At 53.2% G+C, this 13,448-nt stretch overlaps 1 protein-coding gene across 1 annotated transcript; it reads right to left on the reverse strand.

Moving 5' to 3' along the window:
• Positions 1–5,843: 5,843 nt before the first annotated feature.
• WNT10B (Wnt family member 10B) lies at positions 5,844–11,441 on the reverse strand. Its single transcript, XM_036866404.1, has 5 exons — positions 11,227–11,441; positions 10,188–10,307; positions 9,802–10,064; positions 7,659–8,032; positions 5,844–7,034 (listed from the first exon to the last, which is right to left on the reverse strand). The coding sequence occupies exons 2-5, from the start codon at positions 10,259–10,261 to the stop codon at positions 6,576–6,578; spliced, it is 1,170 nt and encodes a 389-aa protein (XP_036722299.1). The 5' UTR covers positions 10,262–10,307; positions 11,227–11,441; the 3' UTR covers positions 5,844–6,575.
• Positions 11,442–13,448: the final 2,007 nt, after the last annotated feature.

Raw genomic sequence — 13,448 nt, forward strand, 5'->3', positions numbered from 1 at the left:
CACCTCCCCGATCGCGCGAGAACTGCGCGGCGGCGAGCGGCAGTTCTCGCGAGATCCATCACCATGGCAGCTGCTGCAGCAGAGGCAGCGGGCGCCTGAGTGGAAGACCTGGCGGGGGCTGATGTGGGGGCTGGAAACTGCGGGCGGCGGAGGCGGAAGCTAGGAAATGGGGGTGAGACAGTGGGCACAGAGGTGAGAATCCCAAGCCTCAGAGCCATGTCTGTTATTTAAGGACTGGGCCGCATAGTGGGCACACTGGAGACTGGGACTCCTTGGGCAAAGTCAGGAAGGAGCAGAGTATGAGTGAACAGCCCTTGCTTTGGACCTTACCCCTTAGCTCTCATCTTCATTTTTTTTTTAACCTTTTTTTATATATACATTTATTTATTTATTTTTGGCTGCGTTGGATCTTCGTTGCTGTGCGCGGGCTTTCTCTAGTTGCGGCAAACGGGAGCTACTGTTCGTTGCGGTGCACAGTCTTCTCATTGCGGTGGCTTCTCTTGTTGCGGAGCACGGGCTGTAGGCGCGCGGGCTTCAGTAGTTGTGGCTCGCGGGCTGTAGAGCGCAGGCTCAGTAGTAGTGGCGCACGGGCTTAGTTGCTCCGCGGCATGTGGGATCTTCCCGGGCCAGGGTTTGAACCCGTGTCCCCTGCATTGGCAGGCGGATTCTTAACCATTGCACCACCAGGGAAGTCCTCAGCTTCATTTCTTAATCAGGGCTACGTGCACCCCCTGAGAGCCCTCACTGCACCAGTGTTTCTACTCACTACTAAGGCTAAGTTGCTCGGGGGTGAGAATCAAGAGATCTTTTCCATAGGGAAAAGGGAGAGTGATGAATTGAAGAGACTGAAGGAAACAGCTGGACACTGGGCCAGTTAGGAAGTTGGGACTTGAAATACAAACGGTTGAAGACCAGTATTCAGAGGTATGGTTTGAGGAAGTATACCTAGATGAGTATGAATTTTAGGATTACAAGGAAAGTGGGGGATTTTGCACCCGTGTTTCTCTATTCCTGCCAACCCCCACTTTCCTCACACTCATTTCTGCAGCTGGTCTAGACATGCAGAGCTGCCTTGGAACAGTCACAGCTGTGATACAAGAAGGGCGCTAGTAATGCTAAGAATGGAAAAAGGTTCTTGAAGTGCCCTTTCTCCTCATTTACAGCAGTACAGATCCTCCTCAGCGTACAATGGGGTTACATCCCAATAAACCCATCGTAAGTTAAAACATCTTAAGTCAAAAATGCGTTTGCACCTAACCTACCGAACATAGTAGCTTAGCCTAGCCTGCCTTAAACATGTTCAGAACACTTACATTAGTCTACAATTGGGCAAAATAATCTAACACAAAGCCTATTTTATAATAAAGTGTTGAATATCTTATGTAATCTATTGAATACTATACTATACTGAAGGTGGAAAACAGAATGCTTTTATGGGCACAGAATGGTTGTAAGTGTATCAGTTGTTTACCCTTGTGATGGCATGGCTGACTGGGAGCTGCAACTCACTGCCACTGCCTAGCATCACAACAGAACCTCATACCAAATAGCCTGGGAAAAGATCAAAATTCAAAATTAATTTACAGTTTCTACTCGAGGCATATCACTTTTGCACCATCATAAAGTAAAAAAATCGTAAGTTGAACCATTGTAAGTTGGGACCATCTGTACAAGGGAACACATGGCTCTTCCCTAAAGCTTGAGCCAAAATTGTTGCTTTTTTAATTTGTTTTTTTTTTTTTGGTTTTTTTTACCTTGTTTCTTGTCTCCTTCCAAGAAGAACTAGACTGGTAGATAGCTACACTCTGTCTACCCCTTATCCCCATCAATCCCTGGTGTATGAATTCACCAGTCCCTTCCTCTTATTCCAGTTTGGGTTTTTTTTTTTTTTGTTTTAAAGCCTTTATTGACTTTGTTACAATATTGTCTTGTATTGACTCTGTTACAATATTGCTTTGTTACAACATTGTTTTATGTTTTGGTTTTTTGGCTGCAAAGCATGTGGGATCTTAGCTCCCCAACCAGGGATGGAACCCACACCCCCTGCATTGGAAGACAAAGTCTTAACCACCGGACCGCCAGGGAAGTCCCCCCAGTTTGTTTTCTCTCTTATTTTAACCTGAAGAATAACACAACCCTAGAATGTGAAGTCAAGAGGCCCTTAATTTAAGATGGTGAAGGATGAGTGATAACCTACATGAGAAAAGAATCCAAAAAAGAATGCATATATGTATATGTATAACTGAATCACTTTGCTGTACACCTGAAACTAATACAACATTGTAAATCAACTATACTCCAATAAAATTAAGATACTATTTAAAAACAGAAAAAGGATGGTGAAGGATGATTGAAAACAAACTTATGGTTACCAAAGGGGAAATGTGTGGGGCGGGGGGTGGGGGCGGGGGAGGAGGAGGGATAAATCAGGAGCTTGGGATTAACATACAGACACTACTATATTTTTTTTTAATAAATTTATTTATTTTATTTATTTTTGGCTGCATTGGGTCTTCGTTGCTGCAAGTGGGCTGTCTCTAGTTGTGGCGAGCGGGGGCTACTCTTCGTTGTGGTGTGCGTGCTTCTCATTGTGGTGGCTTCTCTTGTTGCAGAGCACAAGCTCTAGGCGCACAGGCTTCAGTAGTTGTGGCACACGGTCTCCATAGTTGTGGCTCGCGGGCTCTAGAGCGCAGGCTCAGTAGTTGTGGCGCACGGGCTTAGCTGCTCCGTGGCATGTGGGATCTTCCTGGACCAGGGATTGAACCTGTGTCCCCTGCCTTGGCAGGCGGATTCTTAACAACTGCACCACCAGGGGAGTCCCCACACTACTATATGTAAGATAGGTAACCAACAAGGACCTAATGTATAGCATAGGGAACTCTACTCAATATTCTGTGATAACCTATATGAGAAAAGAATCTGAAAAATAATGAATATATGTATACATATAACTGAATCACTTTGCTGTACACTTGAAACTAACACAACAGTGTAAATCAACTATACTCCAATAAAAGAAAAGAAAAGATGGTGAAGGGTGAGATGGATAACAAGGATCATGTTTATAGCAAAGAGAGTTGTATCCATCCTGGGTTATTGCCATTAAGGGCCTTTGCCCTCCTAAGCTCTCTGTTTTAAATGGCAGAAGACTCCTCCAGTGTTATTACAGACTCCTAGAGTGGGCCCTGTGATACCTCCACATGATTACTCTTTTCATTTCTTTTCCTAGAATTTTCTAGGCACACCCCACCAGGTTATGCCCACACACTGATCACCAAAATTATGCTTTGCCACTGCCCTTGCTAGTGCCTCAACCATACCAACATGCCTTGTGGGACTCTGACAGGAGGTGACACCTGTCAATGTTCCTGCCGAAGTCTTCAGATCCTCTCAAGGTTGGGTCCGGGTGTGACAGAAGGATGGAAATGGTGACAGTCTAGTATGGTTAGCAGCAAGTATCATGAATTTGAGTCAGAACTGTTGAATGGAACTGGAGAATCTCCCAGCCCTTCTATCCTTCACCGTCTAGAGTCTGGAGAGGAAAGTGTCTGTTGCAGCATTACTGGGCACTTCCCATGGAGCAAAGAGGAGCACAGACAGGAGGGGTGCTGCTCATCTGGCAATAAGCCAGCCAATGCCACTCCCCAGCTCCCCAGCCACTTGAAAAGCTAAGGGAAGAAGAGCTCTGTCCAGAGCTGAAGGAGGCCAAGAGGCCTGACTTACAGCTCATCAGTCTTTCTCCCTCCCTCTGGCTGCCATTGGCGCTAACTAAAGCTGAAATTTTAGCCACCCGCTCTGTGGGTTGCACACTCCCACTCCCGTCACTGACCCCAGGCCTGGGCCTGAGCCCAGAGCGTGTGCCGGGAGCAGGGGTGGGGAGGGGGGTGTTGGCCTTGCTGACAAAATCCATTTGGAATTTCTCAAGGTTGTGGTTTGGGGCTTAAGTTTGCCACAGAGTGTGTCTGACGAAAGAAGAGAGAACGCTAGAAAGAGAAAGGGAGCCAAAGAGAGCACAGAGGAAGGAAATAGGGGAAAAACTGAAATATTCCTGCTGTGATTTCATTGGACATTCTCCTCCCTCTTCCTGAGTGTGAGAAATTCCCATTCTGGATATTCCTTATCATTATTCTCTCATATCCTGTGTGTATTCTAGCTGCATCCCTCTCTCCCCAACTATCCCATACATATGTTAGGCTCAGTCAGTGCCTAAAGCCTACCTCCATCTAATTTCCAAATCAAGAATTCTCAGTGCACAAGCAGAAATTCAGGACATAAAGTTTTGCCATAAACTACTGCCCTAAACCAACACCCCTTGTGGTTCTTGCTACCCTGATGCTACCGTCATTTCAACTGATTTTGAGGGTAATTTGGGTAGCAGATATAGCTATTGCCTAGAGGAGTGAAAAGGACTATTTCTACATCCCCTAGCCAAGGAGATGACCTGATAGAGTCAGCATCTTGCAACTCCATAAATATTGTTATTTGTAAAGTTCTAAATTTGTGATGCAGATTCCTTTTCTGAATTGAAAGATAATTGTTTCTTTTCTTTTCTTTTTTTTAATAAATTTATTTATTGCATTTATTTATTTATTTATTTTTAAATTTTTGGCTGCGTTGGGTCTTCGTTGCTGCGCACGGGCTTTCTCTAGTTGCGGCGAGTAGGGGTTACTCTTCGTTGTGGTGTGCGGGCTTCTCATTGTGGTGGTTTCTCTTGTTGCGGAGCGGAGCACAGGCTCTAGGCGCGCAGGCTTCAGTAGTTGTGGCATGCAGGCTCAGTAGTTGTGGCTTGCGGGCTCTAGAGCGCAGGCTCAGTAGCTGTGGCGCATGGGCTTAGTTGCTCCGTGGCACGTGGGATCTTCCGGGACCAGGGATCGAACCCGTGTCCCCTGCATTGGCAGGTGGATTCTCAACCACTGTGCCACCAGGGAAGCCCTAATTGTTTGTTTTCAATGATACTGGGCTAGGAATAGAAAGAAATCGGAATTGAAATAAAAGAAATTCTGTTTTCTCTAGTTATGGTTATCTCCTGAAAGATAAAGGCATTGTTTTATTGAGATTAAATGCAGAAGAGCTCTGAATAAGGAAAGACAAACTACATAGGCAAATAATTCAGTGAGAGAGCATGCTGGTGTTTCTGGTTTCCAAAGTAAAAAACTCCAATTTTGAGCGTAGGAATCCTTTATATATGTTTCCCATTAGTCTTGCATCTATCTCCAAGTTCTCTGATTTGGATCCAGAGAGAAAAGAACCTGCCCTTTTGGGTCCAGGTTCAATGCTGGGACATCTTCAGGACATGAAAACCCCAGAAAGGAGGTGACCTCATGGTATGTAGGGTAGGGGTCGAAACAAACCACAGCCAGAGGACCAAATCTGGTCCCGCAGTCCATTTCTGTGAATTAAGTTTTATTGGACATAGCCATGCCCATTTGTTTATGTATGGTCTATGGCTGCTTTTGAGTAATTATGGCAGAGTTGAGTAGTTTCGACAAAGTCCGAAAGTCTAATGTATCTACCATCAAGCCCTTTACAGGGGAAAAAAAAAAAAAGCCAACCCCTGTTTTAGGGCAGTGACCAAGGCAAAATTTGGAGTTGAGGCACAGAGAATGTAAATAGGGCCTATGTTTACATCTCTAGTCCCTCACACCTAGAAGTCCCCCCGCCCTGCCCAGGTTTTTCCACACTAAAAGTCGCCAGGTCACCTGAAGACCATCTGAAATCCTTTGTGGAACCAGGCATTATATACAAAAAGTCATTGAGTGTGAGAGGGTAGGAGAATTCACCCGTCAAAGAATCCAGGACTGGGATCCCAAATGTGGGTAGAAATATCACCATCTGTATTCACTGGTCCAGTAACTTAATTTATTTTTGTTACAAACAAGAACCAAGAACAAGTCTCAGTACAATAAATTATCCATTCCCACCCCCCCTGCTGAAGAAAGAAAAAGAGGCTCAGAGAATCTTAGGTAAAATTCTTCCTTTGGAGGGTTCCCTTTAATATCTGAATTGGGGGGGCAGCTTCCCTAAGGGCCTAGACAGACAACTTTCAGGGCTTTTGAGTGCCCTGTACTCTGTCCCTTCCCTAAGAAAAACCTCTCTACAACCATCTCCCATTACTCCCTAAGAGGGGGCCCAGGCTGCAGTAAAGGAGTTTGGGAACAGCAAATAGGAGTGAGTGGTCTCCTTCTGGATACAGGTCTTATGGCTCCACACAATGCCTGGGGCTATCCCTCAAAAGAAAAGAGTGGTCAAACTATAGGGACTCCCCAGCCGAAAGAAGTGTGAATGAGAGTTAAAGGGACCCCAGGTTGGGTAGAGGGGGGCAATACAGTTCATTTCATCTTAGTCCATTCAGATGTTCAAGGAGCAGAAGAGGGTGACAGCTCCCCCTCAAGCCCTCCTACTGTGGGGGAGAAGGCCACACATCACAGACTCCACCTGACCCCTACCACCCCCAAAGCTGTTTCCAGGTAGATACTTTGAGCTTCCAGGGGCCAAGATTGACCCTGGACAGAAATCAGAGCAAAAGGCTGCAAAGGTGCCCCTCCCCTTCCCCAGCCCCTCGGTGAGGCGGACCCTCACTTACACACGTTGACCCACTCTGTGACCTTGCACTCATCACATAGCACGTAGCAGCACCAGTGGAAGCGGCAATGACAGCGCTCAACTCGTGTCTGCCGGAGCACGTTGTGGCCGCGGCCACAGCACAGGCTGCCACAGCCATCCAGCAGGCGGCTGGTCTTGTTGCAGGCCCGGCCCCGCGTGCCTGGGGAGCCCATGGTGGGGTCTCGCTCACAGAAGTCAGGAGACTTCTCAAAGTAGACCAGTTCTCCTGAGAGGCGACGGGGACGAAGGCGGGGTTGGAAGGCTCCAGAGTTGCGGTTGTGAGTATCAATGAAGATGGCCCGGCCCAGCCGCTCCCTCAAGGCTGCCCCTACCACCCGGAACTCTGGGGCTGACCTCCAGCACGTCTTGAACTGGCAGCTGCCTGATGTGCCATGGCACTTGCATTTCCGCTTCAGGTTTTCAGTTACCACCTAGAGCATCAGCAGGGAAGAGGTGAAAGGGGAGGGCAGCAAACGGACAGAGCACAGAGGCACAGGAGAGGGGAGGGAACAGAGGGCACAGAGGGACAAACAGAGGCAAGAATGACAAGGAAACATCAGAAGAGAAAGGGCACTTCGAGGCTAGGTAATAGCCCAACTCCCTCATTTTATGGTTGGAGAACTGAAGCCGGAGCAGAGTATAATTTGCCCATCTTCAATAACTAGCTGGCAACAGGACTCAGCTCCAGTTGTCCTGACTTCCAGTCCAGTGCTCTTTCCAGAGTGAGCACTGCCAAACCAGGGAGTCTAGCACCCCTAAATTCTGTAGGGAAGACAGCTATAATAATAGCTACCATGTAATGAGCACCCGCCAAGGACTAGGCACTATTCTGGGTGCTCTATTTGCTAGCTCACTCTTAATGACACTGTAAGGTAGGTATCATTAGACTCTTTTTACAGATGCAAAACTGAGGTTAAGTGACTTGCTCTGCTCCAGGCCACCCAGCTGGTGAGTGACAATCACCCACCACATCCTCTTGCTATGCTGTGCCTCCCAAGATCTAGCCAGGCCTCGACGAAAGCTAGGGAGACGGAGGGCAAGTTGCACACACATACCTGACGCCCCACCCTGTTGTTGTGGATTCGCATTCGTGCCTGGATGTCCCGGGGAGCTTCCCTGGAATCCAAGAAATCCCGAGAGAACTTCTCTCCAAAGTCCATGTCATGGTTACAGCCACCCCATTCCCATGTGTCCTGGGGGCCAGGGCTGGGGCCTGAGCCAGGGCCCGGGCTGGGCAGGGAGTGGGGAAAACTCTTGCCCCGGGACAGAGCCTGCAGCTGCAGCAGTTTGGCCCTCAGCCGATCCTGCTCGCCACTGCCCTTCCAGCCGCAGCTGCAGCTCACCAGCTTGCCCAGGCTGCAGGCTGTGGCTACCGCATGCATGACCCCAGCAGCCAGCATGGAGAAGGAAAAAGCGCTCTCTCGGAAACCTGGGGATGAAAAGGTTATGATGGTAGGGGTAAGTCTGACAGGCAGCTGAGAGTAAGGAGGCCAAAGGAAATAAACAGCCACACTCCAATTCCAGAAACTCCTGACTCCTGATCCTGCCATTTACCAGCTGAGTAATTTGGGAGCAAGTCACACGGGAAGTAAGGGAACCGAAAGCACAGAGCCTCAGTTTCCTCATCTTTAAAGGGAGAGGATGGTTTGAGATCATCCCTGAGGCCCATTCTTGCTCTGTTAAGTCTGGGATTTTCAGGTATGGATGAAAGAGCTAGCCTAAAGGGAAAGACCCCTGGGGATGAGAGATGACTAAGAGAGAGTCCCTGAGGTCTTTGAAGATGTGTTCACTTAGTTCTACATCTGAAAGCCTTAGAAATTCCCCAGCCCTGCAGGTGGGGTGGAAGCAGAGTCCTTTGGTTGTGTGTGTGTGTGTGTGTGTGTGTGTGTGTGTGTGTGTGTGTAATTCAAGATTATTTTAATCAGCCTTTTAACCAACCTACCCTCCACCACTCCAACATCCCCAAAGTACGGGAGCTGTGGAGCTGTCCTTCCTTTTTCCAGCTTCTAGTTTTATATTTGCCCATGAAGACTGCCCTTTATGTTTATCCTAACCTGCTATTACTCTATAAAACACTGGGAGAGGGAGAGAGGTGGGGGTGATTCTCCCTAAGGCCCTCTTAAAATGTTGGCTTCTTTGTTATGTTTTGGGGGTCACAGAGGCTTAGGATGACAAGCCTTTCCCGGGCTTAGATAGACACGCTTTTCATTTGGGCATCAAAGCCTTCGCCAACACCAGGCCCTGTGGAAATGGAGGGGGTCCCTCACTTCCTTCTAGGCAGGGGCTCTCTGGAGCCCTGACTGGATGAGAGACAGCACCTCTCTAGGGGCCAGGCCTCTCCCACCCCAGGACGCAGGGCTCCTGGCCCAGCCTCCTGATCCTCCAACCCCAACCCTCCAGGGGGGAAGCTGTTTGCACAAGTCTTGGGAATTCCCCTGAAGATGGCAGCTGCCTATTAACCCTGTGGTCCCCAAAGTATTGCCCCCACCCTTGGGCTGAGCCTGAGATGGATGTTTACTCCTCTAGGGAGTAAACTCGGGCATGGCCTGGCAAGAGACAGGGCTGCCTCTCAGACCGGGGCCCCCGGACCAGGCCCCGAAGTGACCTGTTCTCCACCCCTCCAGCCGCTCCTCACCTGCTCAGGTGAGAGCCACCTGGGGCCCTCACAGCACAGAGGAGGGGGACGCTCCCCGGCTTCAAAGCCATCAGGGTCTTTGTTCCCACCTTCTGCTCCTGGGAACCCCAGTAATTAGGGGAGTAGGTTTAACCCTTAAACGGTTGGGGGCGTCACCCCACCCCCGCTGAGGCTCTGGGGACACCAGCCTGGGCTTGTCCCATGGCGAGGGAGGGACAGAAAACTGGGGGAGGGGAAGAAGGGGGGCATTTGAAGTTTCCAGGGCTGGGGGCATCTCTTGCTCGCAGGTGCAGCCCAGATCAGCTGGGCGGAGGCAGGAAAGGGGGGGCCCTAAGGTAGGGGAGCAGGGACCCAGCTGCCTTGCCGGCAGTGCGCAGGTGGAAGTCAGAAGCACGGGGCCCCAGACGGGTGGCCAGACCCTACTCCGCGCGCGGCTCCGGGGGGAATTCCCGGAGAGGCCCCTCCCGGAGTCGTGAACTCGTCCCTTCCCGCCTCCGCTCGCCTCGGCCTGCCCCCCGCCCCCCAGCCCCGGCGGCGGCGCAGACCCGCCCCGTAAGGCTCACCGCGCTTGAGGATGGCGCTGTGGTGCGGCAGGCGGCCGCCGCCCTCGAGCGCCGAGCAGTTCCAGCGCTGGTCACGCAGCTGGTGCTGACACTCGTGGACCGCGATGTGCAGGCCCTGAAGCGCGGACGCCGTCACGTCGGGGCTGCGCAGGCACAGGCCTAACTGCCGCTTGCTCAGGCCCGACAGCGTCAAGCATACGGTGTTGGCGGTCAGCGGCGGCTCGCCGGGCAGCTTCAGACCCAGAATCTCATTGCTTAGGGCCCTGGGAACCGAGAAGGCATTTGAGGGTCTGTGGTCCAAGGCCTCGCGCCCCCTCTGACTCCTCCCGCCCCGCCTCTAGCCCAGGGCTTTCTCTCGTGGGCTGGGTGACAGGGGAACTGCTCACCGACTGCACAAAGCCAGGAACAGGAGACCCGCGAGGCCCGAGGGCGGAGGCCGCGGCCGCGGCTCCTCCCGCATGTCGAATCCCGGGCCCGAAGGCCCCGGTGGGCAGATCGATCAGGGCCTGCGGGACAGGGAGACTTAAGGATGGCTCCGGAATAGGGTGGCTCGCCTGGGCAACCAAAGAATGCCCAACTTCGGGCTCCTAACTCACCAGTGCCACCCCACCGACCGTTCTCACCCCCCTCAAACAAAACAATAAAGATCACGCCTTGATTCCCAGAGTACCTGGGCCCTGGAGGAAGTCCCTGCCTAGAAGCTGGGACTTACGCTAGTGCTCTGGAGCCCATCTAGCCAGACACAATGCCTGGCACACAGGCACACTCACGTGCAAACAGATGTGTAGACTCACAAACAGCTCTCCACTACCTTGCCCACCGCTCCCTTTTCAAGGGCCCCAAGACTGGCTTCCCCTGCCCAGCACAGCTTCACCCTCTCACTGGGATGCTGGGCAGGATTGGGAGGGGGTTCCCCACCACCCCCAGCTGGCAGGGCGGGGGTGGGGGAGTGTCGCCTCCAGGTGCCGTCTAAGGCCAGCAGCTTCTCTGAAAAGGGTGGAGAAATGGGCTCCCCATCCCACTCTGCCCCCTTCAGCCCCAGTAGGGAGCGAGGGGAGGCTCCAGGTGCGGCAAAGTCAGGGAGGGGACCTTGGTTCCCTCCTGAAAGGGACCATGGAGCAAGCTGAGACCTCTTCCTCATCTGCCACCTTCCCTAACTACATGTTCCCCTCCTCCTAGCATCGCCCGTCTGGTCCCCGCCAGGTCCCCAGTCTCAGTCCCCACCCCTTTGCTCCCGTTCATTGCCCTCCAAATCTGGGGCCACTCCTTTATTTGCTGTGTCTTTATCTCTGGCGATATCCCCGGCTCTCTCCGCATCTCTGTGCCCCCGTGGGCGGATGCGTGTCTGTCTGTCTGACTGCCACTGTGCCTGTCTCGTCCCCGTGTGCGAGTCCCTGCCCTCCCTGCTTTCCCGGTCCCGATTACCTCCAGCTGCTCTGGTGCGGAGTCCGCCACCGGCGCGGTTGGGTAGCCTGGGCTCGGGCTGTTCAAACCGTGGGGAGACTGCGTCGGGTTCTGCCCCCTCGGCAGAGCCGCATTCTTCCAGGGCAGGGCCACTCCTCTTCGCCGCTTCCCCAGCGCCGCCGCGGCCGCCGGGAGGAAGGGAGGGAGGAAGGGAGGGAGTGATCGAGAAAGCTAGCAGGCGGGCGAGCAAAGAACTGGGGGCTCTGGCTCTACTCGCGCCGAGCTCACCGGCGGCTCTGCCGCGGCTGACAGAGCTGCGGCCCCTCCCCGAGCCCGGGGCATCCCCACCCCACTCCTCGCACCCCCCGCCATGACCCGGGGAGCCCAGCCGCTCCCCCTCCTCCCAGCGAACACACACACCCTCTCCCCCGACGCCTGGGTTCAGGCTTGGCCCCGCTGAAGGGGGAGGTGGTCAGAGTTCCGCTCACCTGCTCTGGGACCGCCCAGGCTGCAAGGAGGGTGCAGTGACCCAGTCTAGGGAGCCAGGACCCTGGTCCCAAGTGGTCATTTCTCTTTGCCTCAGTTTCCCCACTGATAGCTGGATGGTTGCAAGGTGCCCTTGAGAAGATGAAGATGGAGCTGAGATGGAAGTTTTGTCGCTGGACAGACAGTCTTGGGTAGAGCCCTCAGAGAGAGCACACTGCAGGGCAATCGGAGCCGCCGGCAGGAGCAGCTCCCTTCTGGGTGGCTTGGCTTCCGCCCACCTCCGAGCCCTACGCCTGCCTCTTGGGAGGGGTCAGCTCTGGCCTCAGAGCTTGGCTTTAGCAGCGGCTCGGGTAGCTCCAGAGATCTTCAGCCTGCCCCCAATGCTTCCCTTGGCTTACAGGCATCCTTGCCAGCAGAGGTCTCCTGCCCTTCCTAGGATCCCGGGTCTGCACTCCGGGTAGCCCATATTCCTGCTCCAGACTCTCAGACTTGCTTCACGTGGAATGAGGAGGGCCTCGGGATCCCAAGCTGAGCCCAGCCCAAGGACAGCCAGGGAAACAGCCTGATCCTGGGTTGCACATACAGAGGCAAACCACCTTAGGGAGCTCCAGCGGCAGCGAAGGGGTTAGGCGCCACTGCGCTCCTGCCTGACTCACCCTCCCAGCTATAACCACTGTGGGCTATTTTTGCCAGAGAGGGGCCCCCGGCTTCCCAGCCGCCCCCCGCCCCTGCCAGACCGCAGCCCGAGGCACCGCTGGCCCCGCGCGCCCAAGGCTGGCACGTTGACTCAGAGACAGGCCCCCCGGGGAAGCAGAGCCACGGGGCTGAAACCCACAGCCCCAGTCATCGCTTCCTTGGTAGTGGCCATGCAGCTCTGCTGGGCAGCCAGCCTCCACTCTGTGTGGCTGCAGGTCCTGCCCCGTGCTGCAGGGGGCATTGCTGTCTAGGGGGCGAAGCTGTCTGAGAGAGATTAGTGACTTTCATCTGTTGGGATATGTATTAATCACCTTTATGTGCCAGGCCTCAAGCAGGCTAGGGAGGTGAAAGCGCCATGGTCCTGACACTGGACAGCTGTGACCACAGAGGGTTGCTTGCTTTTCTCTGCTTTCCTACCTCTGGGGGAGAGGGGAGTATAGGAGAAGGAGCCCTAGAGCTCTTGCCCCTCCTTCCTGTTTAGGGGCCAAGAACCAAACCGTGTGTGGCTTTTGAGGCCACCAGAATCTGCACCCTGTCTCAGTAGCTTTTGTCCTTACACCTGCATTCAGTGTCCTTGTCCTTCTCCCTGGATGTCAGCCTGGAAGTTTACCTGGGTCCCTGGAGGGGGGGACGAGGTTTCCTATGCCCCTCTTCTCCCACAGGGGGACCTCTTGGACACTCGTATTTCTCCATGTGTCTCCAGGTCTCCCTCAGGTTTCAGACTGTTCCTTCTTATTCTACCCTTGCTGGGCTGCAGTATAGTCAGGTGCCAAGGAAGGGCCAGGGTCAGAACTACTGCCACAGATTCCATCTTCTTAGTGACCCCAGGGCTCCCCAAGCTGGCCTATCCCAAGTCCAAGGACGCATACTCCTGTTCCCTTTCCCTGCAGAAGCCCAGCTCTGGGACCTGAGTCCACAGGCAGGCAGACTGGGTGGCCTGAGCTGGCCCCCAGTGCCCTCGGCCCGACCGGCTGGCCTGAGCACTGACCCGCAGGCGGCTGGAGGGTGGTGTGGCAGGCGGGGCCTGGAGAGGGCTGTGGGTACACACCCATTGCCTAATA

The sequence above is a fragment of the Balaenoptera musculus genome, chromosome 10 (genome assembly GCF_009873245.2).
Source record: "Balaenoptera musculus isolate JJ_BM4_2016_0621 chromosome 10, mBalMus1.pri.v3, whole genome shotgun sequence".
Taxonomy (NCBI): Eukaryota; Metazoa; Chordata; class Mammalia; order Artiodactyla; family Balaenopteridae; genus Balaenoptera; species Balaenoptera musculus.